The sequence below is a fragment of the Opisthocomus hoazin genome, chromosome 3, assembly GCF_030867145.1.
Source record: "Opisthocomus hoazin isolate bOpiHoa1 chromosome 3, bOpiHoa1.hap1, whole genome shotgun sequence".
In the NCBI taxonomy this organism is placed as follows: Eukaryota; Metazoa; Chordata; class Aves; order Opisthocomiformes; family Opisthocomidae; genus Opisthocomus; species Opisthocomus hoazin.
This window is the reverse complement of record NC_134416.1, coordinates 5,417,600-5,431,105: the sequence shown is the minus strand read 5'-3', so window position 1 is coordinate 5,431,105 and position 13,506 is coordinate 5,417,600. Positions and strand designations below refer to the sequence as shown.

Below are 13,506 nucleotides of genomic sequence, written 5' to 3'. Positions count from 1 at the left end.
CCGCAGTAACACAGGAATGTGGAACAAAACCAAACTCGGACAAGTTATTTGCAAAAGTCATCCTGATGTGTCTATCACGGAAAAACACAGCTACAACCCAGCGAGGGAGCCAAGGAGAGAAAATCTTTCTGGTTTACCTCTCTCTTCCTTCAGAATAAGGAAAATGCAGTATTTCCCACTTGAACCCCTGAAGAACTAGCGACAACCACCTGCTTTAAAGCCAGGCCACCCTTCGGATATTCAGCACGCACTTCTATGTAGCACGAGAACTCAGCCAACATGCATCCGTAGCCATGAACCATGATTATGATCTTTCACGAAATACCTCAAGATTTAAAAAAAAACGCAACAAAACACCACAAAAAATCCACCCAGACACTGCATGAATAAAACAGAGATTTTTAACAAGGCTGTTGATACAGCAGTTGCTCTGATCTGAGCAAAAGAAGGGAACAGGAGTTGGCTGAAAGCAGCGGACTAAATTTAGAGATGGCTTATTGACAGTTTGGGTGTCATTTGTCACAGCACAGTCCGGTTTTTCCATAAAAAGCAACCAAACACCAATACCTATCTGCCTTGCCACCAAAGCCATTTCACCTGCGGTGTCACGGTATTCAGCACAACATTCACTTCAGTCCTCTCGCTGGAAGTGAGAAATTTCTATGGAAATGACTTGTTTCCAGCTTTTTGCCTTATAACCCTACCTCACCCCACCCCGCGCTCTCATCGCCCGTGGCACCAGGAGGTCCTTTCCCCAGCAACCCAGCCTGGGCAAAGGCTGCTCAGCTGCAGCAGGATTTGTACTTGGGTGCCCCTGAGTACAGCTGACAAGAATGTAAAATGGAAATGCCTCCAAGAAGCATTACTCGAAAAAACACAAAGAACATCAATGACTCACAGAAAAGTCTTTGTTTTTACACAGGGAAGACCAATCCATAGACGGGGTAAAAGCGTGCCAAGAGATATTTTTGACCTTTTCTCAGTGCAGCTGCTTCAGTACTCTGAGCAGCTTATTAGAATTTGCAGAAGGTCAGGGAAGTCAGATCTCGGCATATTTTCCCAAACTGGACTGTATTTTTAGCAGCACAGAGGAGCAAGCAGAGAAGTATTTCTACTCACACGACTTCTCTAGCAAATCTTGAGGTAGCACAGAGCAACTTCACCCATCTTCTTGGGTAGGCGAAGTCTTCATGAAAAATCTCAATTACTAAATGTTTGCATAATCCATAAACTTCCTTCATTTACAAGGAATCTTTTTACTGAAAGTGGCCTGTGACATCGAAACGGAAACATTTACTGGGAGCTTCAGGGTAGGATTATGTGAAATACTGAAACCTACCCTCACAGTTCAACAGGCACAGCAATACCAGCGTTTGCTGCTACGGCGGTGCGGGAACCCACAGCGAGCACCGACCCTGAACAAGCAGCTGCTTTTTTTTCTCTCTGTGGTCTCCGGCCGTCAGAAACGCAAAGCTCGTTGCGGGTGAACGATTTTCCCATGCTGCCCTAGTTTAAAAGCACTTTCATACGGAGATTATTCCTAATTATCACTGTCAAAGAGCACAAGGCTAACAAAGCATTTTGAAACCCCCATCATGTATTTCAGGTACATGGTAAAATGTTTTTTTGGCAGGATACCAGAAAGGAGAGGACTCAAACTACCCTTATTCTTACCAGTTTTGTTTCTTTTACTTTCAAGCAGCATCTCAAGACCCACATCAAACGCAGCCACAAAAAGGCTCAAGTCCACTTCATCAGTTAATTATCCTACTGTGTGGTCATAAAACCAGACTTTTTTTTCTCCCCCCCCCCCCCCCCTTTTTTTTTTGGCATTCTTTTTAGAGCCGTATTTAATATGTGACCTGCAGTGCTGGGATGCTAGTGGGGTCATCCGCTCTGTTCAAACCTCTGCTTCTTCATCCGCGACCAACAGAGCGCTGGACTCACACTCTTCGCACAGCAGCGATACAACTACTCTTTATTTTGCCATTTTTAGTAGAGGGAAAGCGTTAGCGATAGGTACCCTATATAACATTCATTCAATGATGCAGTGAAAATGTCACGCAATTACATTGATTTGAAAGCTCAAAATTAAAATCCATCTTAACCTCCAACACAAAACCCCTCCAGTTTTAACAGAATCACCGACAAAAGCGACACTCAGGCCACCACAATTTGCAAGCACAGCCCTGGGAGTTGACTTGTAAGAAAGCCTGTGAGTATACTGGTGCTACCTTAGCAATCCACACCCGCAGCATACTGAACATTGCCAAGCATAAATTAAATTTAATAATACAGAATCACAGAGTCACAGAATGGCAGGGGTTGGAAGGGACCTCTGTGGATCATCTAGTCCAAGCCCCCTGCTGATGCAGGGTCACCTACAGTATGCATCTATGAGACAGCCTATGGTTATAGTGAGTGTACGAATATAGTCTAGTAAAAGTGCATGGTTCTAGTAAATAGCTAGGAGTCACGGCGAGGAGGAATGCTGTGAATCAGGTAAACACTTTGCAAAGGGCCTCTTCTACTGCTTACCATGTAGTGCAAGACTCAAAACCTCTCCTACACCACATCAGCAAGGCAACACCTGCTTCCTGAGCAGATTCTGATTCTGCCCGGATCAGACAGAACCGCAGGAGTAGCACGGTAGCACCTCACTTTCTTGACTTCTTCTCACTTTTACCAGCCCCCAAAATTAAGACAGGGACCTAGGATGCGAGGAGGAATTAAATTTGGAAATCCACAACTCACCCATTTGTTTCTGTGTTTGCTGGGAAGGCTAACTCATCCCTATCCACTCTGGACAGATCGAATGCTATAAAATACCAGGCCTTATGACCACCCTCATGACACCAGATAAATTCTACAGCAATCAGCATCTTCGCGTTGCACAAGCAGCTGCAAACGAAGTTTGTGCAAAGCACATGTTACTATGGAATGGGAAAAGCATCAAGCAACAGAGAACCCATGAAAGGCTTATGCTCCCATCAGTGCTATTTCAGATGCAGAAAAAACGTTTTTTCTCCAAGCCATGGACTTTTTCTCATCAAAACAGAGAGGAACGTTGCAGTGCTGTATCACTGGCTTCAAGCAAACAACTGCTTTGCTCTCAGCTTGACAACCCTGCCCTGGCTAGGATCCAGAAGGAGCAGCAGCAACACTGTGGAGAAAAGGCCACCAGGGAAATAGCTTGTTTTCGCAAGTTCATGGGAATTCGAGTTTTGAAACACAATCTTTCCTAGCTGCTTGAGGTTGTGTCACCGTAAGGGAACTGGCAATCTCTCCAGCGAGAGGCTGACTGTCAGCAGCACAAAGGAGCCCTAAGGACAGCCGTGCTGCCGAACTTCCAGGAGATAAAGGTCACCACTTCGATGCCGCAGGACACTCTCTGCTTTGGTGAGAAGAGTAAAAACTGGATTTTAGGGTTGCTGTGGCCCCAGGAGAGTGCTTGTCTTCCAAACCATGCTTCAAATCTCCAAGCATGACTAGAGGAGCAAAAACCCACCCCCCTCAGTGCATCTTTCATCCAGAACCAGAGAATCGTATAAGCTTGGAAGGTCTTGAGTCCAATCTCCTGGTAAAGCTGGGCTCCATACATGCCGAGGTCAGGCTGCTTGGGGCCTTTTCCAGTCAAGGTCTGAAAGTCTCCCAGCACGGAAAATCCAGAGTTTTTCTGGGTGACCTGCTTTGGAGCTTACACATGCACACTGGGAAACATCTGGATTTGTAACTAGTGAGAATTTGCCTTGCCGCATGTCGTGAGCGTCGGTTCTCGCCCTTTGGCAATGCGTTTCTGAGGCGAGCCAGGCTCCTGGGCCCTGGTCCACCTGATGATACCGTTCCACATCGCTCACCTCTCGCCCCCCCCCTCCTCCAGACTCACATGGTTATAAGTGTTGCTGATGTCAGTCTTTCTCTGAGCATAGCCCACACTTATTTCACCCCCCAACACAGAACCACAGAATGGCAGCGGCTGGAAGGGACCTCTGTGGGTCATCTAGTCCAACCCTCCTGCTGATGCAGGGTCACCTACAGCAGGCTGCACAGGACCTCGCCCAGGTGGGTCTTGAAGATCTCCAGAGAAGGAGACTCCACAACCCCTCTGGGGCAACCTGTTCCAGTGCTCCGTCACCCTCAGAGGGAAGAAGTTCTTCCTCATGTTCAGACAGAACTCCCTCTGCTTCAGTTTGTGCCCATTGCCCCTTGTCCTGTCACTGGGCACCACTGAAAAGAGTCTGGTCCTGTCCTTCAGACACCCACCCTTAAGATATTTGTAAGTATATATGAGGTCCCCTCTCAGCCTTCTCTTCTTCAGGCTGAACAAGGCCAGCTCCCTCAGCTTTTCCTCACAGGAGAGATGCTCCAGTCCCCTCATCATCCTCATAGCCCTAACACAATTACTTTTACTCTGGATTTACTCATCCTCTCCCCTTGCTGGTGAGATACTCTCCCCGCCTGGGTTTACACATCATAGCCATCTCTTAGTCACATTTTTTAAGGGCTTCACTCTCCTGCGTGTCAGTCAGCTGTTATCAGTACAATCTGACTGCAAATTAAAAGAACCCTGTTCTTCTAGAGCCAAACAAAAAAAAGGCAAAAGCAAATGAATTGCCAATTCCCACCTATGACCCAAAGCACACAACTGTGTTGTATCTTTTCCTTGCAATCCCTACCCAGCCCTACCTCCCTTCCTGTGTGGTTCACGCCACAGAGTCAATAGGATGGTTAAGCCCTTTGTGAGAAGGGCTACATCTTCCTCTAGCTATGTCAACGATTAGTTTACACAGATGCTCCCAGAGTAGCAGATGGCGGGACTGTATGACCTTTTAAGAAACAGGAAAAAACCTAAAGGTAGCAAAGTTACCCACACAGCAACTCTGAAACAGCATCGTAATTGTATTAATTTTGTCCCTTGTTTTAACCACCTATGAAGTATCTCGTACCATGAACATCCAGTGACAGCACAAAATGATATTATGAAAATAAAACATTCCGCAAAGCACAACTCTGAAACAAAGCATAAGATAAAACTGAAGAATTTGGCAATGAATTACAACAAATCCAAGAGTGCATCTACAGTGTGCAATACCTACTACATTGTTTGAAGCTTCTACTGACTTAGGCAAAATAGATATTGAGCACTCATAAAATCCCAAAGGTGGTCAAAAATCTCAAATTTGTCTACAGAACAGCTCGGTGATGTTTCAAAGTTTAAATATCACGCCCATTTTGTGGCTGGTGAAATGGAGATATGGACATTGGAATGAATTACCGCAGAATAAACGAGGGTGTGAATTTAGATTGGTCTCAGAAGTGTGCTCACATTTGTTCCAAGGTGAAGATAAAGCAGTCTGTATCCTGCTTTACAAAGGGCAAAGGAATTTCTAGTTAATGACGCTGCAGGCTCTGCAATGGCGTAGACACAGCTGCCACAGGGCAACTAGTGTGCTGCGTATGCTATGAAAATAACTTTCAACAGCACTCTCCTGATGGTTCATTCATTTAAGAAAGGATACATTTCTACCCCAAAACTGTACACTGCATGTTTGACTAAGTAACCACTGTACATTCTTTCTAACCCCCTCCCCACGGACGGTAAGCATACACAGCTAAAATTATAACCAAATTCCTAGTAAAATCTGAAGTTTTTCTTGGGAAAGAAAGGTGATTCGTATTTCCAGTTCTTTGAATTTATTGCCTAGTCTAATTTCCTCCAACAGATAAGGCCCAGATTTCCAAAGAGTACCAACAACCTGGCCTTCTGAAGATAAAACTTCATACCCTGTATCTCGCATTTTCCATGGAAAGAAAATACTGTAACAGAAGATACAGTGAAAATAAATATTTCTGAACAAAGAAACGACCTTTCAGAAGTATAACCCTACCTGAGTTGTGCTTTAAGTTCAGTAAACCTGGGTCGTCTGCTAGGGTCGTACGCCCAGCACTTGGTCATAAGGCTGTAGAGGGTAGGAGGGCAGTTTGGAGGCATTGGGAGCCGCTCACCGTTCTCAATCCGCCCAATCACATCATTGTTCTTCACTCCCTGGAAGGGCTTTACCCCGTGCATTAGGATCTCCCACATACACACACCTGAGAAAAACAGACAAAAAAATTTTCCCCACTGTCAGCAAAGAACAAAATCCGTTAAGAAAGAAACAAAACCTGATTTTGTACAGCCAAACAACGCCGTTTCTGCCGAAATGTGCAGCTAGGGGATGGGTTTTGACTTACGGGCTGGCAGCAGAGGGGAGTAATGTGCGGCAGGATTACGCACGCGGTATCAGCCTGAACTATTTATGAGGAAGCATGACCCACAGCTGGCTCACGGCAGCCTGGCCTCACATTTAGCTACTTTTAACCTATTGTAAATCAGAATGCTTGCTCATATTCAAATCTACTTTTTTATGAGGTAGAATGAGCTGTGTTTGCTTTTCCCTTCGACTAGTTCCAGCCGGCTTGTTTTGACACGTAGAGCGTATTTTCACTTTGAGGGTGTTTTAACACGGGCATCAATCCAAATTTTTTTGTGCTGAAACTATGTAATAAAACAGTTTCTCTTGAAACTATGTTAAAAGCACAAAGGGAAAAATGGTCTGTCTGTTTTGGATTGGGCAGAATGTTCCACTGACTTCATTTTTCTAACTCTGACTGTACTGGAGTTTTTTTCAAACTATTATAAACCTGCTAAAATTCACACACCCTTCACTTCAAAACATTCAAATTTTACTCTGTAAAGAGGGTGAATGAACCCTTCCTTGTCTGTCCTGCTCATATTTCAAGTCTCATCACCTTTCTTCCCTTACACAGTCTATCTTTATTCTGTCTGTCCAGACCACCAGTTTGGACCAGTTTAAGCACAGGTGATCAGATTCATATAAAAACATGCATATTTAGGAAAAAAAGATCAAGGCTTCAGGATATTCCCATTTACTCTTATTTTTACTCAGCTTCTGGTCATAGTGTGTAAGCTAGCAGGAGATACGAAAGACAAATTAAGTGGGAATTTAGCATTAAAGATCTGGAAACAGGACATCGCGTAGGCTGATCTACGCATTAAGCAAGGGAACAGGCGTATCACCACAGGAGAGAAACTGAAAACATAAAAACCAAATAACGATGGTATAACAAGAAGAAATCAGAGGGGAAAATCAATGGTAAAAAAAATCATCTCCGTTACGACTATGAACTAATTTCTTTGTATCTTCACGTCTGTTAGCTTCTTACTAGAGGCGAAAAGGCACATGAAACTGAAGGCTTACTGAGTACAAAAAGGAAAGAAAAATACAGAGATGGAAAATGCACTGGAAGAAACTGTATTTTCAGAAAGTACAGTAAAACCAGTGCCAAATATCTGGAAATGATTCATTTGCAGTAGTTAAAATGAAACAGCAAACTTCTCCACCAGAACGCCCCATTTGGCATTCACTTACCAAACATCCACACATCGCTAGCTGAGGTAAACCGGCGGAAGTTGATTGACTCTGGAGCCATCCATTTGATCGGCAATTTTCCTTTGGAAGCTACAGGGAAGGCAAGACAAGGCAGGCTTTTATTCCTGCTACTGAGCTCAAGCATTGATTTTGTTCTCACTGAAATACTTCATAGGCAAAACCCATTTCACAGAATCACAGAATGGTAGGGGTTGGAAGGGACCTCTGTGGGTCATCTAGTCCAACCCCCCTGCCGAAGCAGGGTCACCTACAGCAGGCTGCACAGGACCTTGTCCAGGCGGGTCTTGAGTATCTCCAGAGAAGGAGACTCCACAACCTCCCTGGGCAGCCTGTTCCAGTGCTCTGTCACCCTCAGAGGGAAGAAGTTCTTCCTCATATTCAGACAGAACTTCCTGTGCCTCAGTTTGTGCCCGTTGCCCCTTGTCCTGTCGCTGGGCACCACTGAAAAGAGTTTGGCCCCATCCTCCTGACACCCACCCTTCAGATACTTATAAACATTTATTAGGTCCCCGCACAGCCTTCTCTTCTCCAGGCTGAACAAGCCCAGCCCCCTCAGCCTCTCCTCGTAGGAGAGATGCTCTGGTCCCCTCACCATCCTCGTAGCCTTCCGCTGGACTCCAGCAGCTCCTCATCTTTCTTGAAGTGGGGAGCCCAGAACTGGACAGACTACTCCAGATGGGGCCTCACTAGGGCAGAGGAGAGGGGCAGGAGAACCTCCCTCCACCTGTTGGCCACACTCCTCCTAATGCACCCCAGGATCCCATTGGCTTTCTTGGCAGCCAGGGCACACTGCTGGCTCATGGTTAACCTGTCGTCCACCAGGACACCCAGGTCCCTCTCCACAGAGCTGCTCTCCAGCAGGCCAGCCCCAAGCCTGTACTGGTGCATGGGGTTGTTCCTCCCCAGGTGCAGGACCCTGCACTTGCCCTTGTTGAACCTCATCAGGTTCCTCTCTGCCCAACTTTCCAACTTTCCAGTGAAGCGCTTCAACTACCAAATTCTGTACAAGAGATTGCTGCACTGTCTGACCAGTTCTGCTGGTAGTCCTCTGTCTAGAGAGCAGAGCAGCACTTTGTCTACATATTCAGGCTGACTGAGGTCCTTTAAGTTATAAATTGGTGCTTATTGCAAGACGTAACCATTGAAGTTAAGAAGGTACTGGCACCAAATCTGAAATCATCACAAAATCTTAGCAAGGAAGTAAGTGTTTTTAAATGATTCATAAAAATAGGGTGGGTTTGTTGGCCTTACATAAAACAGAAAAAAGAACCCACAAAAACCAAAATGATCCCCCAAACCTCCCAACGAAGGCCCAAACAACAAACCTCCAAAGCACAAGAAATGATCATGTCAAATGGATTCCTCCCTCTCCTCTCAGCAATTAAAACGATGGTATGTAGCTCACAGTGGTAAGAGACAAACGAAACGAGTAAACGTAGTGGTGTGTAAGGGGACAGATAAAGGGTATTTTAAAATATATGACTGAAACTAGAAATATCTTGAAGATTAGCTCTATAAATACATGGTTTCATAAGATATATCAGATTTAAAATGGTACTGTTTGGTACCCTACATGCAAACTCTATTCTCCTGCTGTATTTCCCATCTATCATGCACTGCAGGACATCTCACAGCTGCTGTAGCCACTCAATACCACTATTCCATCCAAAATGGAGGAAAAAGTAGTCTTCAAAGACTTGTTTGTACTGAACCTCCCTAGCCCAGTGGCATCTGAAGTATAGAATCGTAGGCTGGAAAAGACCTCTAAGATCATCAAGTCCAACCATCCATCCAACACCACCATGCCTGCTAAACCATGCCCCGAAGCGCCACATCTACACGTTTTTTGAACACCTCCAGGGATGGGGACTCCACCACTGCCCTGGGCAGCCTGTTCCAATGCCTGACCACTCTTTCAGGAGAGAAATTTTTCCTAATATCCAATCTAAACCTCCCCTGATGCAACTTGAGGCCTTTGCCTCTCGTCCTATCACTGGTTACTTGGGAGAAGAGAGGAACACCCACCTCACTACAACCTCCTTTCAGGTAGTTGTAGAGAGCAATAAGGTCCCCCCTCAGCCTCCTCTTCTCCAGACTAAACAGCCCCAGCTCCCTCAGCCGCTCCTCATCAGACTTGCTCTCTAGACCCCTCACCAGCCTGGCTGCCCTTCTCTGGACACGCTCCAGCACCTAAACGTCCTTCTTGTAGTGGGGGGCCCAAAACTGAACACAGTACTTGAGGTGCGGCCTCACCAGTGCCGAGTATGCAAGTATGCAGCATACAATGAGAGCACAAACTCAAAATTTATCTGTAGGCCACTTTGAACTCATTGTAGGCTACCTATGTTGTACCGTGAATGTGAGTATTATCTCAAACATGCCTCAAATGTGGATAACCTTCTAAAAGTAAGCTTTATAATCTTGTCCTAAAAACCAGAATTTTACCTACATATGAATTTCCTACTTCTTGCAATTTAAATCAGACATTGTGATTATTATTATTCTTCTTAAGCATCCATGTACGAATTTACTGCCATCTATGAAACTGCTGAATAGCTTGTCTTTTTATGCAAATACAACAGACAGACCAAGAGAATCTGGCTAATTCCTTTTGACAACAAACTCAGTATTGTGAGAAGCACCTGTGTTCTACCCAGCCTGCAAGAAGGACCCAGAGTGTCAACTTACCTTTATAGTAAGTACTGTCTTCCATGTATCGGGATAAACCAAAGTCACCCAATTTCACACAGTCAGTGGCAGATACCAGCACATTTCTAGCAGCAATATCCCTGCCAAACAGAGAAGATATTATTTCTAGTCATTTAGAAACTTCAAGTGGTGTAATATCATTTGAAAAAAATGATTAAAACCCAGAAGTATCAAACACCTTTAAGAGAACTGAATTACTTTTCTAGTCATGGTTTCAGTGTGCATGCACAGAAAAAGACGACTACAGATTTGTCTACTGATTCTGAGAAGCTTGCAGAAATGCTGCAGTATGTTTGATCCTTATGAGTAACAGCTGTCTCCTGAAAGTACAACCGCCAATGTCAACAGAGGAAAGTTTTACCTTCATCTATTTAAATCACAGAACCAATCACAGAATCATTATGGTTGGAAAAAACCCCTAACATCATCAAGTCCAACTGTCAACCCAACACCACCATGGCTGCTGAATCATGTCCAGAAGTGCCACATCTGCACGTTTTTTGAACCCCTCCAGGGATGGGGACTCCACCACCTGCCTGGGTAGCCTGTTCCAATGCCTCACCACTCTTTCAGTAGAGAAATTTTTCCTACTATCCAATCTGAACCTCCCCTGACACAACTGGAGGTTCTCTTTCCCCTCTGTCCAGTTCTGGGCTCCCCAGTTCAAGAAAGATGAGGAGCTACTGGAGACAGTCCAGCGGAGGGCTACGGGGATGATGAGGGGACTGGAACATCTCTGCTATGAGGAAAGGCTGAGGGAGCTGGGCTTGTTCAGCCTGAAGAAGAGAAGGCTGAGAGGGAACCCAATAAATGTTTATAAATATCTCAAGGGTGGGTGTCAGGAGGATGGGGCCAAACTCTTTTCAGTGGTGCCCAGCGACAGGACAAGGGGCAATGGGCACAAACTGAAGCAGAGGAAGGTCCGTCTGAACATGAGGAAGAACTTCTTCCATCTGAGGGTGACGGAGCACTGGAACAGGCTGCCCAGGGAGGTTGTGGAGTCTCCTTCTCTGGAGATATTCAAGACCCGCCTGGACGTGGTCCTGTGCAGCCTGCTGTAGGTGACCCTGCTTCGGCAGGAGGGTTGGACTAGATGACCCACAGAGGTCCCTTCCAACCCCTACTATTCTGTGATTCTGTGATTCTGTGATTGCCTTTTGTCCTATTGCTAGTTACTTGGGAGAACAGGCTAACAATTTTTGGCTATTAATTAGAATTAATGGAAAGAAGAAAATCTGCCTCCTGACCCCGCAAAGGTAAGGAATTGGTTTAAGATCTGTAAGAGGCATCCCAACAAGGAGCTCAGTTTTCAGTGATGCCACTGGGATTATGAAAAGACTTGGGCATTTTTCTCTTGCAGTTTCCGAGGTGAGAGAACCCACCTCCTGTGTTTCTGCATTCTGGATTTCAGCAGGCTTGACTAAGTATTCACAGATTCAGCTTTGAGCAGCAAAGTAAGTCCAGCCAAGTGAGCGGCGCTGCTTTCTCCTGTTTCAGTACGGTATGAATAAGCTGTATTTTGAAATTTTACTGCTAGAGTTAAAACAAACAGCTGCTTGGCCAAAATTCAAGTATCCGTAACAATCGTAAGGGTCTGTTATTTACAATGTTTTTATGCACATATCTGTGTATATATATACCTACCTAATACTTACACACATATGTGTTTATATGCACAATATATACAATATTATGTATAGAATTTAAACAGAAGTATTTAAACATGAATAAAATGCTCAAGTTCAAAATGAAATGCTACATCATAACTGGAGTGCTGCGAACTTTTAATTACTTACAGCAAGAGGCTGCAGCCGGGCTCTTCTCCCTAGAAAGCTCATGTTCCAATTCAAGGGAATAAAATTCAAAACACAACTAGAAGGAAATTTAGGTTTGTGTTCTGTGCCTAAGCAAGTACTCGTATTTTATTAGTATTTTATTTTCCCTGTTCTTTCCTTAAGAAGACGGCTACCCCTCGTTTTGCTTTTCTGTACTTGGAAGATTACAGTTGACTCGCAGCTTTAAAAAATATTTTAACCACAAAGCAAGAACTTGGCTGAAATCTATTCCGATTAAAATCCAGCACCATCTCCGAGTCAATCCAGGAGGAAGCCAGCAGGTGTCACTCTTGAAAAGGGCGTCCCTTTGGTGGCAGTGTGTGAAACAGTCACCTCTAGAAACACACACGTACACATATGTATGGACAAAATCTTACCTATGTACAAATCTTTTGCTCTCTAAGTAGGCAAGTGCTGTGCTAAGCTGGTAAGCGTAGAGTATCAGAGAGGCCAGATCCAAGCTGTATTTTCTTACTTGCAAAAACGATCTCAACTTTTTGCACAAAGAAGGAAAAAAAAAAGGAAAAAAAGTTAGAACAAAAAAATAACAACTTTGAACCAGGCATATCCCAAACTGCAAAGTTTACCCGAGAATCAACAGGCATGCTTTCCCTTAGGACTGGATGAGAAAAGACAATCACTTGCCATGAAGAAATTTGACTCTGGGTTAAACTCAAGCAGTTTTTTCTATATGAAAACTGTCAGCCAAACAAAAACCCAAACTGAATCCATTGCTTTCTGGCTCCTTTTGAAGGAGCGCTAAAGCGCTCCGGGACTTTTTATGCATTCTTCTCTTGAGAAATGCACATGGTTTAAGCCTAAATAATTTCAGAACAAAACAGTACAATCGATCTGAACACCAATTAGATCATTATTGTTCTGGAAGCATTAATTTTAATCTTCATTTGCTAAAACAAGTGGACTTAGCTCAGAGTAGCCAATATCAATGTAGAGTTTTTATAAGCTATATTCCTAGCATAAGGCAGTTAGGATCTAATGGAAGGCGACACAAGAGTCTCCTTATGAATTAAAACAAGGCTTTGAAATGTGATTTGGGCACTGGAAAGGAAATCTGTCATTTCTTCAATAGAAAATGACTTCTCCACTACAGGTTTTCTGGCTTTCTTTTTTTCATGGACAACATACTTCAGTTTGACAATTACAACGAGTATCCTGCAATGCAGTATGAAATATCACTTCAACTCATACTGTCAGAAACACGTAGCTCAAAGAAAACAAATCTGTTCTAAAAACTGAGATCGAGCTTTGTTTAAACCTTTCCTCCAAAAGACACAGTAATGAGCAAAGTCATCTTATCTAGGGTCTCTGCTGCAGAGACTGTACAGAGAAAAATCATAAGAAATTCAGTCTTCCAAGGGAAAATGCAGTATTGCTCGGAAAGAATAAAAGATGTATCAAATAATTTCACTTCTAGAAGGTATCTCTGCAAATGCTGTTTAAATGATATCGCGTTATCATCATCTTGACACAGGTCATGCTCTCACTCT

The 13,506-nt window shown here is 44.1% G+C and overlaps 1 protein-coding gene across 9 annotated transcripts in view; it reads right to left on the bottom strand.

Annotated features, from left to right (window-relative positions):
• Positions 1-13,506, bottom strand: part of PTK2 (protein tyrosine kinase 2) — a 238,503-nt gene that overhangs the window by 33,256 nt on the left and 191,741 nt on the right. For 8 of the 9 annotated variants that reach the window (XM_075415500.1, XM_075415499.1, XM_075415496.1 and 5 more), the window contains 4 exons: positions 12,376-12,491; positions 10,143-10,243; positions 7,434-7,523; positions 5,889-6,093 (listed from right to left, as the gene is read on the bottom strand). In XM_075415500.1, coding sequence (XP_075271615.1) covers positions 5,889-6,093; positions 7,434-7,523; positions 10,143-10,243; positions 12,376-12,491 — 512 coding nt within the window. Of the gene's footprint in view, positions 1-5,888; positions 6,094-7,433; positions 7,524-10,142; positions 10,244-12,375; positions 12,492-13,506 lie in introns of those variants that run through there. The other variant, XM_075415506.1, reaches the window with a different exon arrangement.